Source organism: Crinia signifera, chromosome 4 (assembly GCF_055691185.1).
Source record: "Crinia signifera chromosome 4, ASM5569118v1, whole genome shotgun sequence".
Classification (NCBI taxonomy): domain Eukaryota; kingdom Metazoa; phylum Chordata; class Amphibia; order Anura; family Myobatrachidae; genus Crinia; species Crinia signifera.
The window spans coordinates 311241483-311259479 of NC_139220.1; the positions used below are offsets into that span (position 1 = coordinate 311241483).

The 17997-nt window shown below is 47.0% G+C and overlaps 1 protein-coding gene across 1 annotated transcript; it reads left to right on the top strand.

The window, feature by feature from the left end:
• The first annotated feature begins 78 nt into the window (after window positions 1–78).
• Window positions 79–16302, top strand: LOC146072836 (mucin-17-like). Its single transcript, XM_083180022.1, has 9 exons — window positions 79–185; window positions 277–332; window positions 1974–2113; window positions 3788–3856; window positions 3943–4108; window positions 8990–9148; window positions 13276–13379; window positions 14488–14549; window positions 15230–16302. Exons 1-9 carry the CDS (start codon window positions 96–98, stop codon window positions 15266–15268), a joined length of 885 nt encoding a protein of 294 aa, XP_083036148.1. The 5' UTR covers window positions 79–95; the 3' UTR covers window positions 15269–16302.
• The last annotated feature ends 1695 nt before the right edge of the window (window positions 16303–17997 follow it).

Sequence of the window (17997 nt, forward strand, 5' to 3'; positions counted from 1 at the left end):
AAGAGCTTACAGTCTATATGCCCCACTGAGCCTTCACTGAGCGTCTTTGCCTTTGTATTGTAGGGACAAAATTAAAAGTCACTGTGAACGTGGAGATGAAAATAACAAACGTGCCATTTGTAACCAAATTTAATGACACCACCAGCCCGGACTACAAGGAGTTTGAGGAAAGATTTAAAAAAGAGGTGAGATAAAGACTGCCTGTAGGAAACAAGGAGACGTATATTGTAGCACCCATATGGCCCTGGGTGACCTTTGAACTCTGATTCTCCGCAGATGGCGTTTCTCTATAATATATCTGGGTACCAAGAGGTGAACATCCTGAACGTACGGTAAGTGCCTTATGTCAACAACTGCTTCATTTCCTTCCAGTGTGTCACCCTATACAAGTTATGTCTAAACCATGGCCTTACAGCTGTTGTGAGACTGCATATCCCAGCATGCCTTGCCATAGTTTTATCATTCCCTATTAGCAAAACTGTGGCAGGGCATGATGAGACTTGGAGTTTCACAACAGCTGGAGGGCCGCGGTTTGGACATGCCTGCGGCCTATACCCTACCCATGGCCAGCTCTACAATTAGGCAGCTGTCTAGGGGCTCCAGAATATGGGGGTGACTGTGAGCGGCGAATTTCGGATGACACTGAGAGAGGCCTGATTCAGACCCTGTTTGTTATGCAGCTTATGCAAGCAAAGAGGTAAACGCAGCCCGGCCGAACGCCTGCCCCCTGCGCCCAAATTCCACCACTAGCATGCAAGGTTATGTGTTCCATCACACACCCCCTCACATGCGGCAGAACAGGAGAGAAATTAATCGATGGTCACACACCATCAAATGCTTTCTCTCCCCATGGTAATAAATGTCTACACTGACTTTTATTATGGATACAGATCACTGAAAAGGGGGCGGGCGCTGATGTCATGTGATGTCAACCGCCCGCCCCGAGCACATATCACCAGGGCAGCCGAGAGGAATTTGGGGGGCGTGGCCTAGGTGTGGCCACCTCCCTCGCTTAGGCCACGCCCCCAAAATTTTACAGGGGGTGAAAGAAAACTCTAAAAGCTCTAAACTCAGCAGCAGCAGCAGCACACACCTACAGCATGTGCTGTGCTGACAGCAGGCTCACCGTGACCTCTCACGCTGTCAGTGAGACACTCATGCTGAGCCTGCTATCAGCACAGCACATGCTGTAGAAGTGTGTGCTGCTGTTGCTACCTAGGAGGGATGGAGGGGGAAGGGAGGGGTCGACCAGGGCCCCTGCCGGCCCCTCCAGCAAGCCTGAGCCCGGGTAATTAGTACCCCCCCCCCGTACCCCCCCCCCCCTCTCGGCTGCCCTGCGTATCGCCACACCTGCGTGTATAGGGGATCACCCAGTATTTTAATGGGGACGGCCATAAAATGCTGGGCATTTTCCTGCTGCCAACCCCCGCCCACACACATGAGCAAACCCCCCCACCATCGCACACAAGGCTGAATTGGGACCCAAATGGGTCTGAATGTGCCCCTAACGCAAGGACGCCAACTCCACACTTTGAACTGAGGTTCTGCGAAAATAGAAAAGTTGCATTATTCACATGAAAAATTCATTAAATCATTTATGAAGCAAAGCCAGAGCATACCCACAATGCACCGTGGCCTTGCATGTACACGGCCCAGTTAGGCATTTCTGTGCAAACGGCCGCGGCAATATACACTGTTTGCAGGTCGTTCACAGCTGAGAGGGAGGGACAGGGATATTTGTGAAGGCAGGGGAAATCATTCAATGATCATTGACCATTTAATGGTTTTTCCTGCTGCCTGCACATGCGAGGGGGTGTGTCACTTTCTAACACATCCCCTAACATGGTTGTGGGTGGAGTCAGCGGCAGGGTGGGTGGGTATTCAGCAACCGGGGATTCGGCTGGGCAGCACCACAGAGGTTTTTGCAGCTTCCGGAGCCAACCAGAATGACCCCCTATTTCTGTCTCTTGCAGGGACGGCTGTGTCAAGGTTGATTATGAACTCGTTGTGTTGATGGACATTACGGAAAATAATACCAAGGCGTATGACACTGTCGTAGAGGAAGTGGCAACACAGCTGAAGACAGTTGAGGATTCATGTACACATGGCACCAGTAAGTGTTCTCTCACTTACATTGGACGGACGGTAACTGTCGCTGTGGTTACATTGTGCAAAACGCTCTTTAACAGCCTGTCCCCACATACATATGTATTATTCAATAAAGCAATCCAGCCCATAATTATGTAGCATCAAACCACTGTCATGATGTTGATGGCCAGTACCCCATGGCCCCCCTCTATCTAGGGCCCCCTGTGGTTGGCATGTATTTTAAAAATATATATATATTTTTTTTTATAGCTAAAGGTTTTGTGCATGGGAGGGGATGTGGTCATTTGGTCTACAGCATGGTCGACAGTCATTAGGTCGACATGGTTCTAGGTCGACATGGTAAAAGGTTGTCATGGTTCTAGGTCAAAAGGTCACTAGTTCGACAGTGCCTAGGTCGACAGTCAAAAGGTCAACCATCCACTAGGGCTTGGTGGGAAAATAAAATAGTGTGCCCGAAGCATTGCGAGGGGATGCAGTGCACTTTAAACTGTGTCCATGTCAATTGTGTTGACATTCGGGTCAAAAAACAGTGAAAAAACCCTATGTCGACCTAGTGACCTGTCGAACTAATGACCTGTCGAACTAAAGACCTTTCAACCTAGAACCATGTCAACCTAATGGTGTCGACCTAATAACTGTAGACCATCATGCTGTAGACCATATTATCCCAACCCCATGGGAGTGGGGTAGTTCTGTAGCTTCACCTATCTGCCAATGTGACAATGATTGATTGTGATGAGAAACTACTTCATTTCCTTCCAGAGTGTCACCCTACAGTATACCAGTTATGTCCAAACTGTGGCCCTCCAGCTGTTGTGAAACTACACATCCCAGCATGCCTTGCCATAGTTTTAGCATTCCCTAATAGCAAAACTGTTGTAAAAAACAACCAAACAGAATCCCGAATCCAGCGAACCGAGGAGCCGCAAATGTGTTGACACATGCAGCCCCTCCCCGAGAATTAGGGAATTCCCAGTCTGATCGGCTTTTCCGTGGCTCCATAGATGCCCTTGTAATGAATGTAACATGGGCATCTATGGTGGGAACCAGAAACTCAGGCTGACCACAAGGTGACCCCATTGACTTGATAAGTCAGAAAATACATTTTCGAAAAAGATTTGGTGGCGTTAGTGTGTCGATGTTTAATAATGGATGTAAGCAGGGCTATTTTTCAGCAGGCTCCAGCAGGAACTGAGGCCCTTATTCTAGTTCACTCTTTCTGACAAAATATTTCTTAGATGGACAAAACCATGTGCACTGCAGGTGAGGCAGGTGTTACTTGTGCAGAGATATTTAGATTTGGGTGGGGTTTTACACCTGCCTCCCCTGCAGTGCACATGGTTTTGTCCATCTAAGAAATATTTTGTCAGAAAGTGTGAACTAGAATAAGGGCCCCAGGTCCTGCTGGAGCCTGCTGAAAAATAGCCCTCGATGTAAGAGATATTTGGGGAATTTGAGACATTTCTGGACAGATCAGATCAGTTTGTATTGACTAAACCTTTCGCATTCATGAGTCATGATCTGAATGTCCACATTATTCTGGGTATACCCACAAAGGGACAACTTCTGCGCCAAGCTGCAAAACTAGGCACAAATTATTTTTCCAAAGACCCGAAATTGTGTGTGCCCTTGCGGTTGTTGCAGTTAATGTGTGTGTCTTAACTTTCTCTCTTCGTAGTATTAGACGCCCTTTGTTTTAATTCAAGTGGCACGACCATCTCTCATGTGCCCGTGGCAAGTATAGAAGGTATGTCCTCCTGTAGATGACCTCTATGCTCCTCCTATATTCGCTGATGCTCCTGTCCGTACAATGTATACCTGTTTGTTTGGCAGAACTTTGCAACAACAGAATTCCAGAAGGTTTCCAGGAATTTTTCACCCCAAATGTGACAACTGATGGACTTGTCTGCTTATCTAAGTGTAGTCCAGAGTACCCAAAGTCTACGAACTGCAACCAAGGCATCTGTCAGATCATTGCGAAGACTGGTCCGAGCTGCTAGTGAGTATACTGAGGCCGATACAATCTTATATTCCGCCTTATCAAGAGAATTCATTGGACGGTTATTAAATGGGTGTTGAGTGGTGTTCGGATGATAGTCTACTGTTTCTTGGTCAACGGACAGTCCAATTGGGAAAGCCCTGATTGGGAACAGTCCAAATGGGAACACCCAATGTAAGGTGAGGAAAGCGAGCCATGCGAGGGTCCATGAGATAAAATCTAAAAATTTACACAAAAAAAGCCATGAAACCTCATGTTGACTTTTTTATTCGGTTGTTTTGACTTTTTGTCTATGTTGACCTTATTGATCATTCATATACCTTTAATACTATGACCTCATATCTTCTTTTCCATGGAAGACCATGCTGTACTCATCAGTAGATGCAGGCCAATGCTAGCACCATAAAATATAATATTTAGATATGGATTTTCTGGAGAACAATTGAACCGTCGGTGCTACCTGGCATTTATCTAAAGGGTTATGGCAAAAAAGTCGGGATCCGATTGATAGGTCGAGATACGGTTGACTACATTGTCTAGTGACAGTGACAGTGAACAGGTTGACACCGATAGGTCCGCATGCAAAATGTTGAAATTGACAAAAGGTCGACGTGAAGTTTGACGCATAAAAAGGTCAACGTAAGTTTTTCACCTTTACCATTTTTTTTTACTTTTGAAATACTTTAACATCCATCCGTTAGCGGAGCGACGCACCTGACCCGATGAATGAAACCCCACCTCATGTCGACCTTTTCCTGTGTCGACCGTCTACATACCAACCTCTTGCTTGTGTTGACCTGTTGTTAATGTCTGACCACTGTGCTGACCAGTGTGGTCAGTGAATGCAGGAACATGGAACTGTAGAGAGTGGATTGGAATTTCTTTTTGCAGTAACGGGGCCTACACACGTAGAGATGTTGCTGAGCAATCAGAGCGATGCTAGAACGCTAAGATCGCTCAGCAAGATTGCTCAGCACACAACAATGTATCAGCGCTGTGTGCTGATCAATCTGTCAGGGCCAGTGTCCTCTGGTGAGAGCATTGGCCCTGACCAGCGATCTTACTAGATATATCCAGCATGCTGGATCTTAATCGCCGGGTGAGAGCGACACGCTGGGCCGCACATCGCTATCGCTGTGGCCCCTACACAAGGGCCCTTATTCTGATTGAGTCGGACAGCTCCGCGTGCGGTCGGACGGACGATGTTTGTTATTTGCGCATGTGAGAACGCCTCCCACGTCCGAACACGGAGTGAGGTCCGTTCAGCTAACGATCCGAGCAGGGGGTGGAGAGGGGCGTGAAGGGCTTTTTGGGCTCATTACCATATGCGTACGCCCCGCGTTTCATGGGCGTTCCCATTAAAACGATGGACGCACGTGTGGGGGGGCGGACATATGACATAGCCGGATGTCAGCTGCCCGCCCACATCCCTGCTTTCATACGGAAAAATGTCAGAGTGGTCTGGAGCACTCGGTGCTGTCTGACCACTCGGTCCATCATTCGATGTTTGGCGACCATCGGAGAATGGGGGAGGTTCCCACAGATGGGGGAGGTGTTCACATGAAACATCCACTCGCGGTCCGTTCGCTCAGCGTCTTACCGCATTCGGGCGGTGTGAGCGATCCGTACGGTAGGCGGGGCTAAGAACACTCGGTTCCTGTCCGAAATACGCATCCATCCGAATCAACTAGAATAAGGGCCAAGGAGCGATGTAGGGGCATTCTCTAAGCTAGGCACATTAAGTCAGATCACTTAGAAAATGCCCTGACATCAGCACGTGTGTAGGGGCCATAAGGAAGTGAGTGATGGTGCAGATATACCAGTACAGAGATTACAGGTGCAATATATAGGTCTGATGTCTGCCCATAAACATTACAACGTCACATTTATTGCAGCAAAAAGACACACAGACTATGTAGCGGTTACTTCCCCTTCACTTATCTTAATGGTAGGTTCCAATATATATGGTTACATAATGTCCAACTGTCCTGATTTTCGCAGGAAATGTCCCTTTTTTTGGGACAGTCCTGTGTTGTGTTCTGCTGCCAGGGGCTGGCAGTGTCCCGCAGTGGTGGTGGTGGTGGTGGTGGTGGGGGGGGGGCTTCCTGTTGCTCTGCTGAGCAGTGGTGTATGGACGCTGTGCGCATACAGACACCAATCTATTCAAGGGAGACAGGGACACAATTAATTAATGAATCACTCTTATTAGTGTCACTATGATAATATAAAAACCCCCTAAGGACCTTTATGACTCACATAGAAGCATATTATGCACACACTGATATAGACAGTAAATACAACAGGAGTCATTGTCCATTCATAGCCAAGCAACATTACGTGGCCTCTCTGCCAGCCCAGGGAATCAACAGATTCCCTGAGCTGGCGAACGCCGGCGGAGAGGCGCTACATCTGACGGGGTTACGCAAGCTTCTTACATGCACGCGCTTCCCCTTCACTTGGCGGCGGATGGCGTAAACCCTGCCCGTCTCCACTTCAGGGAGTCGGGCATGGTTAGGGCGGGTGTGGGTAGTGGCGGGGTAGCGTCGGGGAGGTGGTGGCGGGCTCCGTCAGAACGTGGCATGTGAGCATCTTCTGGTGGCTAGCACACGGCGGCAGATGGTGATAGAATCGTCAGGAGCAGCTCTAATGAGAGCTGTTCCATCTGTATCAACCACTGTAGGCTTAACCAGGGAATCATCAGTCATCCCCACGGGGGTCCACACTGTCACTGTACTCCTGCCGATGTCCCGATATGTCCCGCTATGTCCCGATATACTTATTGTATATTAATACATTGTAAAGGACATTAGTCTCACCTTGATGCCTAACCCTCTCCCCCTAACCCATATTTGCCTACCCTCCCAGAATGGCTGGGAGGGTCCCGCAAATCGGGTCCCCCTCCCGCCCCCCCGGGAAGGTGGGCAAGTCTTCCGCATTGTGGCCACAGCCCCTGCTCCCCCCTTCCCCGCGGTATATATTTCCAAGTTTTGCGGGTCCGCGGGGAGGGTGCGGGGCTAAATGACGTGAATTGCGTCATTTTGCGTCATTTAGCCCTCCCCCCCATCCACGGACCCTCGAATTAATGTGGCTGCCGGTCATGGGGGCGGGGCTTAGTGACATCAGCCTAGCCCCAAAACGGAGCCTCGTCCAGCCCCCTTTCACTCCTTTTCAAAAGTAGGCAGGTATGCCCTAATTGTAACTGCCCAAAGTGATCAATTAATATACTGTGTCTGCATTGGTATAATATAATTATAACGGAACAATAAGTGGATAACAATATTTTAAAAAGACCCCAAAATGTGGTGAAGGCAGTCATACTTAGTCAAGGGATTGTAAAGATACAGGGCTAGATGCACTAAGCTTCAAAAGAGATAAAATGGGGAGTGATAAAGCCAGCCAATCGGCTCCTATCTGCCATGTCACAGGCTGGGTTTGAAAAATGTCAGGCAAGAGCCGATAGTAATACTTTTTTTTTTGGGGGGTGGTGGGGGGGGGGGTTAACAACATATTTATAGACAGGCCATAAATGCACGATGTGCTGACCTGAATGCATTAGACAACAAGTATATAGTTAATGTAGAGGTTAGACTAGTTTATTCGGATCATTTTAAGATAAAACTCTCCCTTGAATTGAAAGTTGTAGATCACAAAAGTCACTTGTTCCAACTAATTTATATCATTGTCAATGTAATTCAACAAATGACGTTAGTATACAAAAAAAAGAAAAACAGTAAAAAAAAATAATTACCGGATTATAACGGAAGACAGTACAGGATAATAACTGAAGGCAGTAGGGGATAATAAGTGGAGGCAGTAGGGGATAATAAGTGGAGGCAGTAGGGGATAATAAGTGAAGGTAGTATGGGATAATAACTGAAGGCAGGATGGGAAAATACAGTAACTGAAGGCAGTAGGGTATAATAACTGAAGGCAGTAGGGTATAATAACTGAAGGCAGTAGGGTATAGTAACTGAAGGCACTACGGGGATAATAACTGAAGGCAGTAGAGTATAATAACTGAAGGCAGTAGAGTATAATAACTGAAGGCAGTATGGGATAATAACTGAAGGCAGGATGGGATAATAACTGAAGGCAGTAGGGTATAATAAGTGAAGGCAGTAGGGTATAATAAGTGAAGGCAGTAGGGTATAATAAGTGAAGGCAGTAGGGTATAATAAGTGAAGGCAGTAGGGTATAATAAGTGAAGGCAGTAGGGTATAATAAGTGAAGGCAGTAGGGTATAATAAGTGAAGGCAGTACGGGATAATAAGTGAAGGCAGTAGGGGATAATAACTGAAGGCAGTAGGGGATAATAACTGAAGGCAGTAGGGGATAATAACTGAAGGCAGTAGGGGATAATAACTGAAGGCAGTAGGGGATAATAACTGAAGGCAGTAGGGGATAATAACTGAAGGCAGTAGGGGATAATAACTGAAGGCAGTAGGGGATAATAACTGAAGGCAGTAGGGGATAATAACTAAAGGCAGTACGGGATAATAACTGAAGGCAGTACGGGATAATAACTGAAGGTAGTAGGGGAAAATAACTTACATTGCACTTTACATTCTAAACAGTAAAAAAACAAGGCTGCATAGTAAATCATTGGGCTGGGCGGCATTTACCTGTGTGCTAGGCTGCCAACATACGCAGCCTAGCGAATAGGTCTGAATCAGGCCCTTTGCGAGCAGCATGATCCTGTCACCGAGTAATGTCAGTATCTGTCAAAGTTCCAAATAACAGGCGTCCCTGTTATTTGCAGGAAAGGCTTGCTGGTACTTGTTGTTACACAGCCACTTGGAAATTGCCATCAAGAGCAGAAGTAATGGTTACTGCTTACATATAAGTATATTATTATAATGATATCATTCTGTCTTCAAACAGTTGTCCAAGAACCGATCTTTACTTCTACACATCCCAGAACTGTAAGGACAAGATACAGAAGAGCCTTGTATACGGATTAGTCGGTGCCTCTATCGCTGTCCTGATTGTCATCATTGTCATTGTAGGATTCTTCCTGTACAGACAGAGAACTACGAAAGGGTGAGAGCCCTCATGTATTGTTGTGTGTTATGTGCGGGGGAAGCAGGTAATGCTGTGGTGTGTACGGGGAAGCAGGTAATGCTGTGATGTGTACGCGGGAAGCAGGTAATGCTGTGGTGTGTACGGGGAAGCAGGTAATGCTGTGATGTGTACGGGGGAAGCAGGTAATGCTGTGATGTGTACGGGGGAAGCAGGTAATGCTGTGATGTGTACGGTGAAGCAGGTAATGCTGTGGTGTGTACGGGGAAGCAGGTAATGCTGTGATGTGTACGGGGGAAGCAGGTAATGCTGTGATGTGTACGGGGGAAGCACGTAATGCTGTGATGTGTACAGGGAAGCAGGTAATGCTGTGATGTGTACGCGGGAAGCAGGTAATGCTGTGATGTGTACGGGGGAGGCAGGTAATGCTGTGATGTGTACGGGGGAAGCAGGTAATGCTGTGATGTGTACGGGGGAGGCAGGTAATGCTGTGATGTGTACGCGGGAAGCAGGTAATGCTGTGATGTGTATAGGGAAGCAGGTAATGCTGTGATGTGTACGGGGGATGCAGGTAATGCTGTGATGTGTACAGGGAAGCAGGTAATGCTGTGATGTGTATGGGGGAAGCAGGTAATGCTGTGATGTATCCAGGGAAGCAGTTAAAGCTGTAATGTGTACAGAGAAGCAGGTAATGCTGTGATGTGTATCGGTGAAGCAGGTAATGTTGTGATGTGTATGGGGAAGCAGGTAATGCTGTGATGTGTACGGGGGATGCAGGTAATGCTGTGATGTGTCCGGGGAAGCAGGTAACGCTGTGATGTGTACGGGGGAAGCAGGTAATGCTGTGATGTGTACAGGGGAATCAGGTAATGCTGTGATGTGTACGGGGGATGCAGGTAATGCTGTGATGTGTACAGGGAAGCAGGTAATGCTGTGATGTGTATGGGGGAAGCAGGTAATGCTGTGATGTGTCCAGGGAAGCAGTTAATGCTGTGATGTGTCCAGGGAAGCAGGTAATGCTGTGATGTGTATCGGTGAAGCAGGTAATGCTGTGATGTGTACAAGGGACGCAGGTAATGCGGTGATGTGTACGGGGAATCAGGTAATGCTGTGATGTGTACAGGGGAAGCAAGTAATGCTGTGATGTGTCCAGGGAAGCAGGTAATGCTGTGATGTGTATGGGGGAATCAGGTAATGCTGTGATGTGTACGGGGGAAGCAGGTAACGCTGTGATGTGTACTGGGGAAGCAGGTAACGCTGTGATGTGTACTGGGGAAGCAGGTAATGCTGTGATGTGTACGGGGGAAGCAGGTTATGCTGTGATGTGTACTGGGGAAGCAGGTAACGCTGTGATGTGTACTGGGGAAGCAGGTAACGCTGTGATGTGTGCTGGGGAAGCAGGTAACGCTGTGATGTGTACTGGGGAAGCAGGTAACGCTGTGATGTGTACGGGGGAAGCAGGTAACGCTGTGATGTGTATAGGGAAGCAGGTAACGCTGTGATGTGTACGGGGAAGCAGGTAACGCTGTGATGTGTATAGGGAAGCAGGTAACGCTGTGATGTGTACTGGGGAAGCAGGTAACGCTGTGATGTGTATAGGGAAGCAGGTAACGCTGTGATGTGTACTGGGGAAGCAGGTAACGCTGTGATGTGTACTGGGGAAGCAGGTAATGCTGTGATGTGTACGGGGGAAGCAGATAACGCTGTGATGTGTACTGGGGAAGCAGGTAACGCTGTGATGTGTACTGGGGAAGCAGGTAACGCTGTGATGTGTACTGGGGAAGCAGGTAACGCTGTGATGTGTACTGGAAAAGCAGGTAACGCTGTGATGTGTACTGGGGAAGCAGGTAATGCTGTGATGTGTACTGGGGAAGCAGGTAACGCTGTGATGTGTACGGGGAAGCAGGTAATGCTGTGATGTGTACGGGGGAAGCAGGTAACGCTGTGATGTGTACTAGGGAAGCAGGTAATGCTGTGATGTGTACTGGGGAAGCAGGTAACGCTGTGATGTGTATAGGGAAGCAGGTAACGCTGTGATATGTACGGGGAAGCAGGTAATGCTGTGATGTGTACGGGGGAAGCAGGTAACGCTGTGATGTGTACTAGGGAAGCAGGTAATGCTGTGATGTGTACTGGGGAAGCAGGTAACGCTGTGATGTGTATAGGGAAGCAGGTAATGCTGTGATATGTACTGGGGAAGCAGGTAACGCTGTGATGTGTACTGGGGAAGCAGGTAATGCTGTGATGTGTACTGGGGAAGCAGGCACTGTTAGGAGTACATTTACTAAGATGGGAGTTCTACTGAAGATGTGGTGTTGCCCATAGATTACATCTATTATCTTTTAGATGGTGCTTAATAAATAAGATGTAGAATCTGATTGGTTGCTTTGAGCAACATCCCATCTTCATTAGAACTCCCATCTTAGTAAATTTGCACCTCAGAGTTCGCTATATGGGAGAACACAGTTACACCCCTACTACTTGTGTTCTGGCACAGACATTCCAACACCACAGAACTTACAGCGGATCATAAAACATAAACAGGTAAATAAGTGACGCAGATGATACAGTGATTAGCTGGGGGAAGATAACAGAAGAGATGACGCAGCTGATACAGTGATTAGCTGGGGGAAGATAACAGAAGTATTTGCATCGGCTTCTTATTCCCGGAGTCATTTCCTGCAGCTAAAGTTCTCTGTAACATGCAGCCCAAGTGATTGTAGTGTTCACTTAAAGTAAATGAGACAAGAGTCAGCTCGGTGGGTCTAGGACAGCGGAGGCCATGGGACTGATGATTCAGGAGCAGGAGACACATTAGATCATGGTTACAGCAGGTGCTGTGTGTGGCTGTGTACGAGAACTCATTCCCTCGATGCCGCCCCCTGTCCGCCCCCCCCCCCCCCCTACCCATGCAAATGCCTCGACACAGAGCCACAGACCGGTGCTGTGTGACCCAGATCAGGGGACACATCTCCAGCTGTACACACAGAGCCTCTGCACAGTGCTGTACACACAGAGCCTCTGCTGTGTGACCCAGTCCTGGCAACATCTCCAGCTGTACACAGAGCCTCTGCACGGTGCTGTGTATCCCTGTCCAGGAGACTCATCTCCAACTGTACACAGAGCCTCTGCATGGTGCTGTGTAACCCAGTCAGGTCGACACATATCCTGCTGTACACAGAGCCACTGCACGGTGCTGTGTGACCCAGTCCAGGAGACTCATCTCCAGCTGTACACAGAGCCTCTGCATGGTGCTGTGTAACCCACTCCTGGGGACACATCTCCAGCTGTACACAGAGCCTTTGCAAGGTGCTGTGTAACCCCTCCTGGAGACACATCTCCAGCTGTACACAGAGCCTCTGTATGGTGCTGTGTAACCCATTCCAGGGGACAAATGTTCAGCTGTTCACAGAGCATCTGCATATTGCTGTGTAACCCAGTCCAGGAGACATCTCAAGCTGTACACCGAGCCTCTGTATGGTGCTGTGTTACCCATTCCAGGGGACACATCTCCAGATGTACACAGAAACTCTACACAGTGCTGTGTAACTCAGTCCAGGGGACACATATCCTGCTGTACACAGAGCCACTGCATGGGGCTGTGACCCATTCCAGGGGACACATGTTCAGCTGTTCACAGAGCCTCTGCACAGTGCTGTTTAACCCAGTCGAGGATACATCTCTAGCTGTACACGGAGCCTCTGCATGGTGCTGTGTAACCCAGATCAGGGGACACATCTCCAGATGTACACACAGAGCCTCTGCACGTTGCTGTACACACGGTGCTGTACACACAGAGCCTCTGCTGTGTGACCCAGTCCAGGCACTATCTACAGCTGTACACAGAGCATCTGCATGGTGCTGTGTAACCCAGTCCAGGGGACACATCTCCAGTTGTACACAGAGCATCTGCATGGTGCTGTGTAACCCAGTCCAGGGGACACATCTCCAGTTGTACACCAAGCCTCTGCATGGTGCTGTTTAGCAAAGTCCAGGAGACATGTTCAGGTGTACACAGTGCTGTGTATCCCAGTCCAGGTGACACAGAGCCTCTGCACAGCGCTATACAGTATGTGCTGGTTTGAATAAGTATTTATGTTATACTGTAACTGATCACTGTCTTACTGTGCTGTTATTTGTGTCTTCAGAGAATCATTTGATGACGTCCATGGTATCTGGTATGGAAATAATGACCCTACATGGAACGATGAACCATTATCCATTAGCTTCACTGAGCACGAGGGAGATGGAGGTAGGTAATTCTCATACTGTCAGAGGAGGGACAGATTTCTACCTCACTATGGGGTTTATTCTAGTTCATTCTTTCTGACAAAATCCTTCTTAGATGGACAAAACCATGTGCACTGCAGGGGGGCAGATGTAACATGTGCAGAGAGAATTAGATTTGGGTGAGTTATTTTGTTTCTGTGCAGGGAAAATACTGACTGCATGATTTTACACTTCAATATAGATCTCACTTTGAAGAAAAACCCAACCCAAATCTAATTCTCTCTGCACAAGTTACATCTGCCCCACCCGCAGTGCACATGGTTTTGTCCATCTAAGAAGGATTTTGTCAGAAAGAATGGACTAGAATAACCCCCTATATTATTTGTGTCACCTAGCACATATGCAAACACAGGGTGGGGGGGGGGGGGTCCATTTGTGCACAATGTCACTCCCCCCCAGAGAGAAGGACAGGAGGCATGGCCAGCAGCTCACACAGCATTGTCCATGCCCCAACAGAGGGGAAATGGGGCATGGCCTTGCGTTTAATCCCATGAAATGACACCCATTTTTTTAAAGCTCATGACCCCGTTTCTGGAATATATACAGTATATAGAAAATAGCCTGTCTTTCTTGCTCAGGTGGCAAGCTTAAACAAATAGTTTTTTTTTTTGCTTTTCACCAAGTAGCCGGGACAAGGAGTTTAGCTCCGCCTCCAACAATCGTGAAGCCCCGCCCCTGTTTTTTGATTGTCCCACAGGCCAATTTTCAGCCACTCAGCCTTTCCGCTGCCGCTCAGTCACTCCGCTCCCGCCTGTGTACAGATGTCGCTCAGTCCTCGAGGTGCGTAGTGACGTCACATGCGCAGTGCACCCCTGGGACCGCTGATGCCAGTAGAGGCTTCAGCGGTATCAGGGCTGCAGTTTAGCACAGTGACTGGGCAAAATGGGGATTTAGCTAGGGTTATTTTTGGGGTAGGGCTTATTTTGGACCGTTGTCCAGAAATAAGGGTAGGGCTTATTATCAGGGTAGGTCTTCTTATCGGGGAAATATATATATATATATATATATATATATATAGTGTTTTAAAGTGTCCAGTATATTACTAATGCATGGTTTCTCCCTCTATGCAGTCAGTTCCAAGGCCAGCAGTAATTTCAAACCCAGACTGGAAAACCTGGACACATCAATCGAGGTACAGTATATACAGATCTATACAGATATAGTCATGCAGCAAGCAACCCCACACTAGCCTCCGGATATATGCTCTACCCAGCCTAGACAGGCAGGAAGTGTGTTAACTTTCACTTCCTGTCTGAGGTTTAGCTGCCGGGCACAGGCAGAACCAGGACCTACCCCAGCTACCACACCAGGGGCTTCTTAAGAGCGGAGGAGGCCAGTGTGTTGCCTCCTCAGCCAGGCCCCCTCCTCTCTGCCGGGAGCGGCAGTGGTAGCAGTAGATTCTGAGCTTTCTAGTACTTAGATCCTACTGCGCTTGCGTGAACCTCTGCTGCTCTATGGAGTCTGAGCATTCAGACTTCACTGCACATGTGCAGGGCACTGGAAAAATGGATGCCGCGCCATTTTTATGGTGATTTCTGCAGCACTCCTGCTGCTGCCACAGGACTCCAGAAGGTAAGTATTACCAAAATGGGTGCAGTGTGCACGGTGTGGGACTCAGAGGTCTGCCTGCACCCAGCACACTGCACCCTTTATGGATACACCATTGCACCACACACTGCTTTGGTTCCATTCCTGGTTGAACCTGAATTGCTGCATTTGTTCAAAAGTAAAAACTACAGCATTAATGACCAGCATGCTAACGTATGATCCTCCAATATCGCTCAACGGTGTCCTCTTCTCACCATGTTCCAGGTTAAAATACAGAGGCCTACTGTCCGTTCAGCGTGGTAGTTTGCTGACATCCCATCAAATGTTAATCATGTTGGATCAGCAGCAACTGGAATATTTCAAGAACATCTACAACAGGAATGAGTCATTGGAGAGGATATCTAAAAAGTGGAGTTATAACAGACTGTTCCAGCCGCTATGGTCAATGGGCACACAGACACTATGCATTAATGTATTGTAAGGTGAAGACGATGAATCTTAAAAGTGGAGTCAACTCTTGAGTCTGTCATGCCTTGCTGGGATCTACTGCGCACTGTTCTCTTAGTTATCCTCAAGGTCAGTGCTGTCCCAGTTTTGTCTCTGCAGTATAATGTTGTTATACAGCATAGTCTATGGAGGCGGTCTGGAATTTTGGAGGCCACCAACATCTCTTCAGGTTCAACAGAGAAGCACCACATATCTGATCTTCTGGTGCATTTCAGCCAGTTCAGCATTATTAACTTTTTATATAATTTAGATCATTATTTATTATACTATATTCATAAATGGCTAACATATTATGTAACTTTTTTATTGATTATGATACAAATAAATAGCCTACATTGAGTTGAAACAGAATGATTGGTGAGCTTACAGTCAAAGAGGTATAGAGAGTCCATGAAACAAGATGTAGTTAAGTAACTATCGTAGTTGGTGGTGGTCAAAGTCTAGGCAAGGATCCACATATATCAGTCGTCAATTTGAAAGGTGCCATTAACTGTCTTTTCTGCACTGCTGCCAGTGGTGTGGGTGGACAATGGAAGGAACCAGTCATTGTAGCATGTCAAGAGAATCAGCTAGAGTATGTTCAGTCATGACTATTATTCAAAGTTTTACTCAACTGGATCTCCTTCTTCTTCTGGCAAAAGAGAAGACATTTACTGTATGGGTGGTCCTGTCATCATTCAGTAGCTCAGAGTGGCTGGCCACCCAATATTTTTATTTGACATCATGCTAGGGTTGGCCATTGACTATCAATGGTTACAAACCATTAGAGGTTACACACCAATATGAAATAATTTTGCCATTGAAGGTGTAGAACAAATGGTTTTCGACCACTAATGGTACAGAGCCAACAGATGTTTTTGTTCTTCCTCTAGTTCAGGGATGGGGAACCTTTCGACCTACAGTTGTTGTTGAACTACACATCCCAGTATGCCCTGCAACAGTTTTGGCATGGCCAAATAGCAAAACTGTAGCTGGGCATGCTGGGATGTGTAGTTCAACCACAGCTGGAGGGCTGGCGGTTCCCCATCCCTGCTCTAGTCAGTGTATGGACATGTAGATTAGCTCTGCCCCCTGGTGCACATGCAAAGCCCATCCCCATTTTATGATTGGTCTATGAGCCAATGATTTAAAGAGGTTGAAACAATTGATAATCTTCCAATGTATAGTTTGTTTCAGTCAAAATTCCACCATCAATGGTCATCCCAACATCATGCTCGTTGCAGAACACATCCTAAGGATATGTAGGAAGCCTTCTAAAAAGTAAAGAAGTTGCCCTGGCAAACCAATCTGCTTCTAGCTATTGTTTATCAAGTACATCTTATACAATGCTAGGTAGAAGCTGATTGGTTGCTAAGGACATCTCCACTTGTCCACTTCTCCACTCACTAGAAGGCATATACATATCCCGTGTTCTCCATGTTCCCAGAAGTTGTGACCTCAGCTTTCACTGTTGAGGCAATGGAGATCCCAGGTAGGGCAACGTCAATGACAGTTGACCTCTGCAGCTATACTGAGATGTTGTGTACTGTGTATATAATATACAGTATATTTGTTTTTACTATATTGTATATGATGTACTAGGTGTACTGTCTGTAATGCCATGTTGGCAATTTACTGTAAATACATGATACCAAGGCCGAACATGTTTTGTACAATAAAAAGCAAAAATGCTAATAAATCACATTATTTGTTTTATTTGTAAAAGAGGAAATGCAGTTTAAATAGTTAAAATAAGGTTATTAGTATGACTGATAGCAGGGCAGGTGTCCTTTTGCCTGGTAGACTGTGCAATGACTGACTTGTGTCTCATGCAATCTCTGATACCTCTATCCTAAGGACCTGTACCAATCCAGAGTCAGAAAACGTGCCGTAAAAATCGTAGAAGACCACTTGCATCCTGGCGAAGACTTGCTCAAAATGCTTCCATCTAGCAGGCGCTTCAGAGCCATTTCTGCAAAGTCAACTAGACGCTCCAAAGGCCTTTTTCCCCCAAGCAGTCCACATCCTGAACAATTCTAGCAAGCCTCCCAAACCAATAGCTGTAAAGTAATATACACTGTGCTCCACGCTGTCTATGTATATTGTATCGTATACCTCCCCCTGTTATGTTGTCTCTTGGCAGTTGCATTGTTACCGGGAACAAATTTCTAGTATACGAAAGTATACCTGGCCAATAAAGCTGACTCTGATTCTAAGATTGTCTTTGAACTGTCCTGTCTGCTTATGATCCCGTCCTTTGCCCCAGGGTAACTAACTTGTAGGTGCTCTTTCCAAGAAGACTCTCTGAATGTTGTACTCCCATCAACATAAATGCTTTAAGCACACTGTAGTGCCACAAGGTCGCATTATGCCACATAGAGCCCCCAGTTCTCATTATTCCACAGTGCCCTACATTCTCATTATTCCACAGTGTCTCCAGTTCTTATTATTGCACAGTGCCCCAAGTTCTTATTATTCCACAGTGCCCCAGGTTCTTATTATTCCACAGTGCCCCCAGTTCATATTATTCCACAGTGCCCCCAGTT

What these genes read in the sequence shown, in the direction of transcription:
- LOC146072836 (XM_083180022.1), top strand. Translation starts at nt 96, where the DNA reads ATGAAAATAACAAACGTGCCATTTGTAACCAAATTTAATGACACCACC. An exon ending in AAGACTGGTCCGAGCTGCTA is followed by an intron (nt 4,109 to 8,989) that starts GTGAGTATACTG and finishes GTCTTCAAACAG; the next exon opens with TTGTCCAAGAACCGATCTTT. An exon ending in ACCTGGACACATCAATCGAG is followed by an intron (nt 14,550 to 15,229) that starts GTACAGTATATA and finishes ACCATGTTCCAG; the next exon opens with GTTAAAATACAGAGGCCTAC.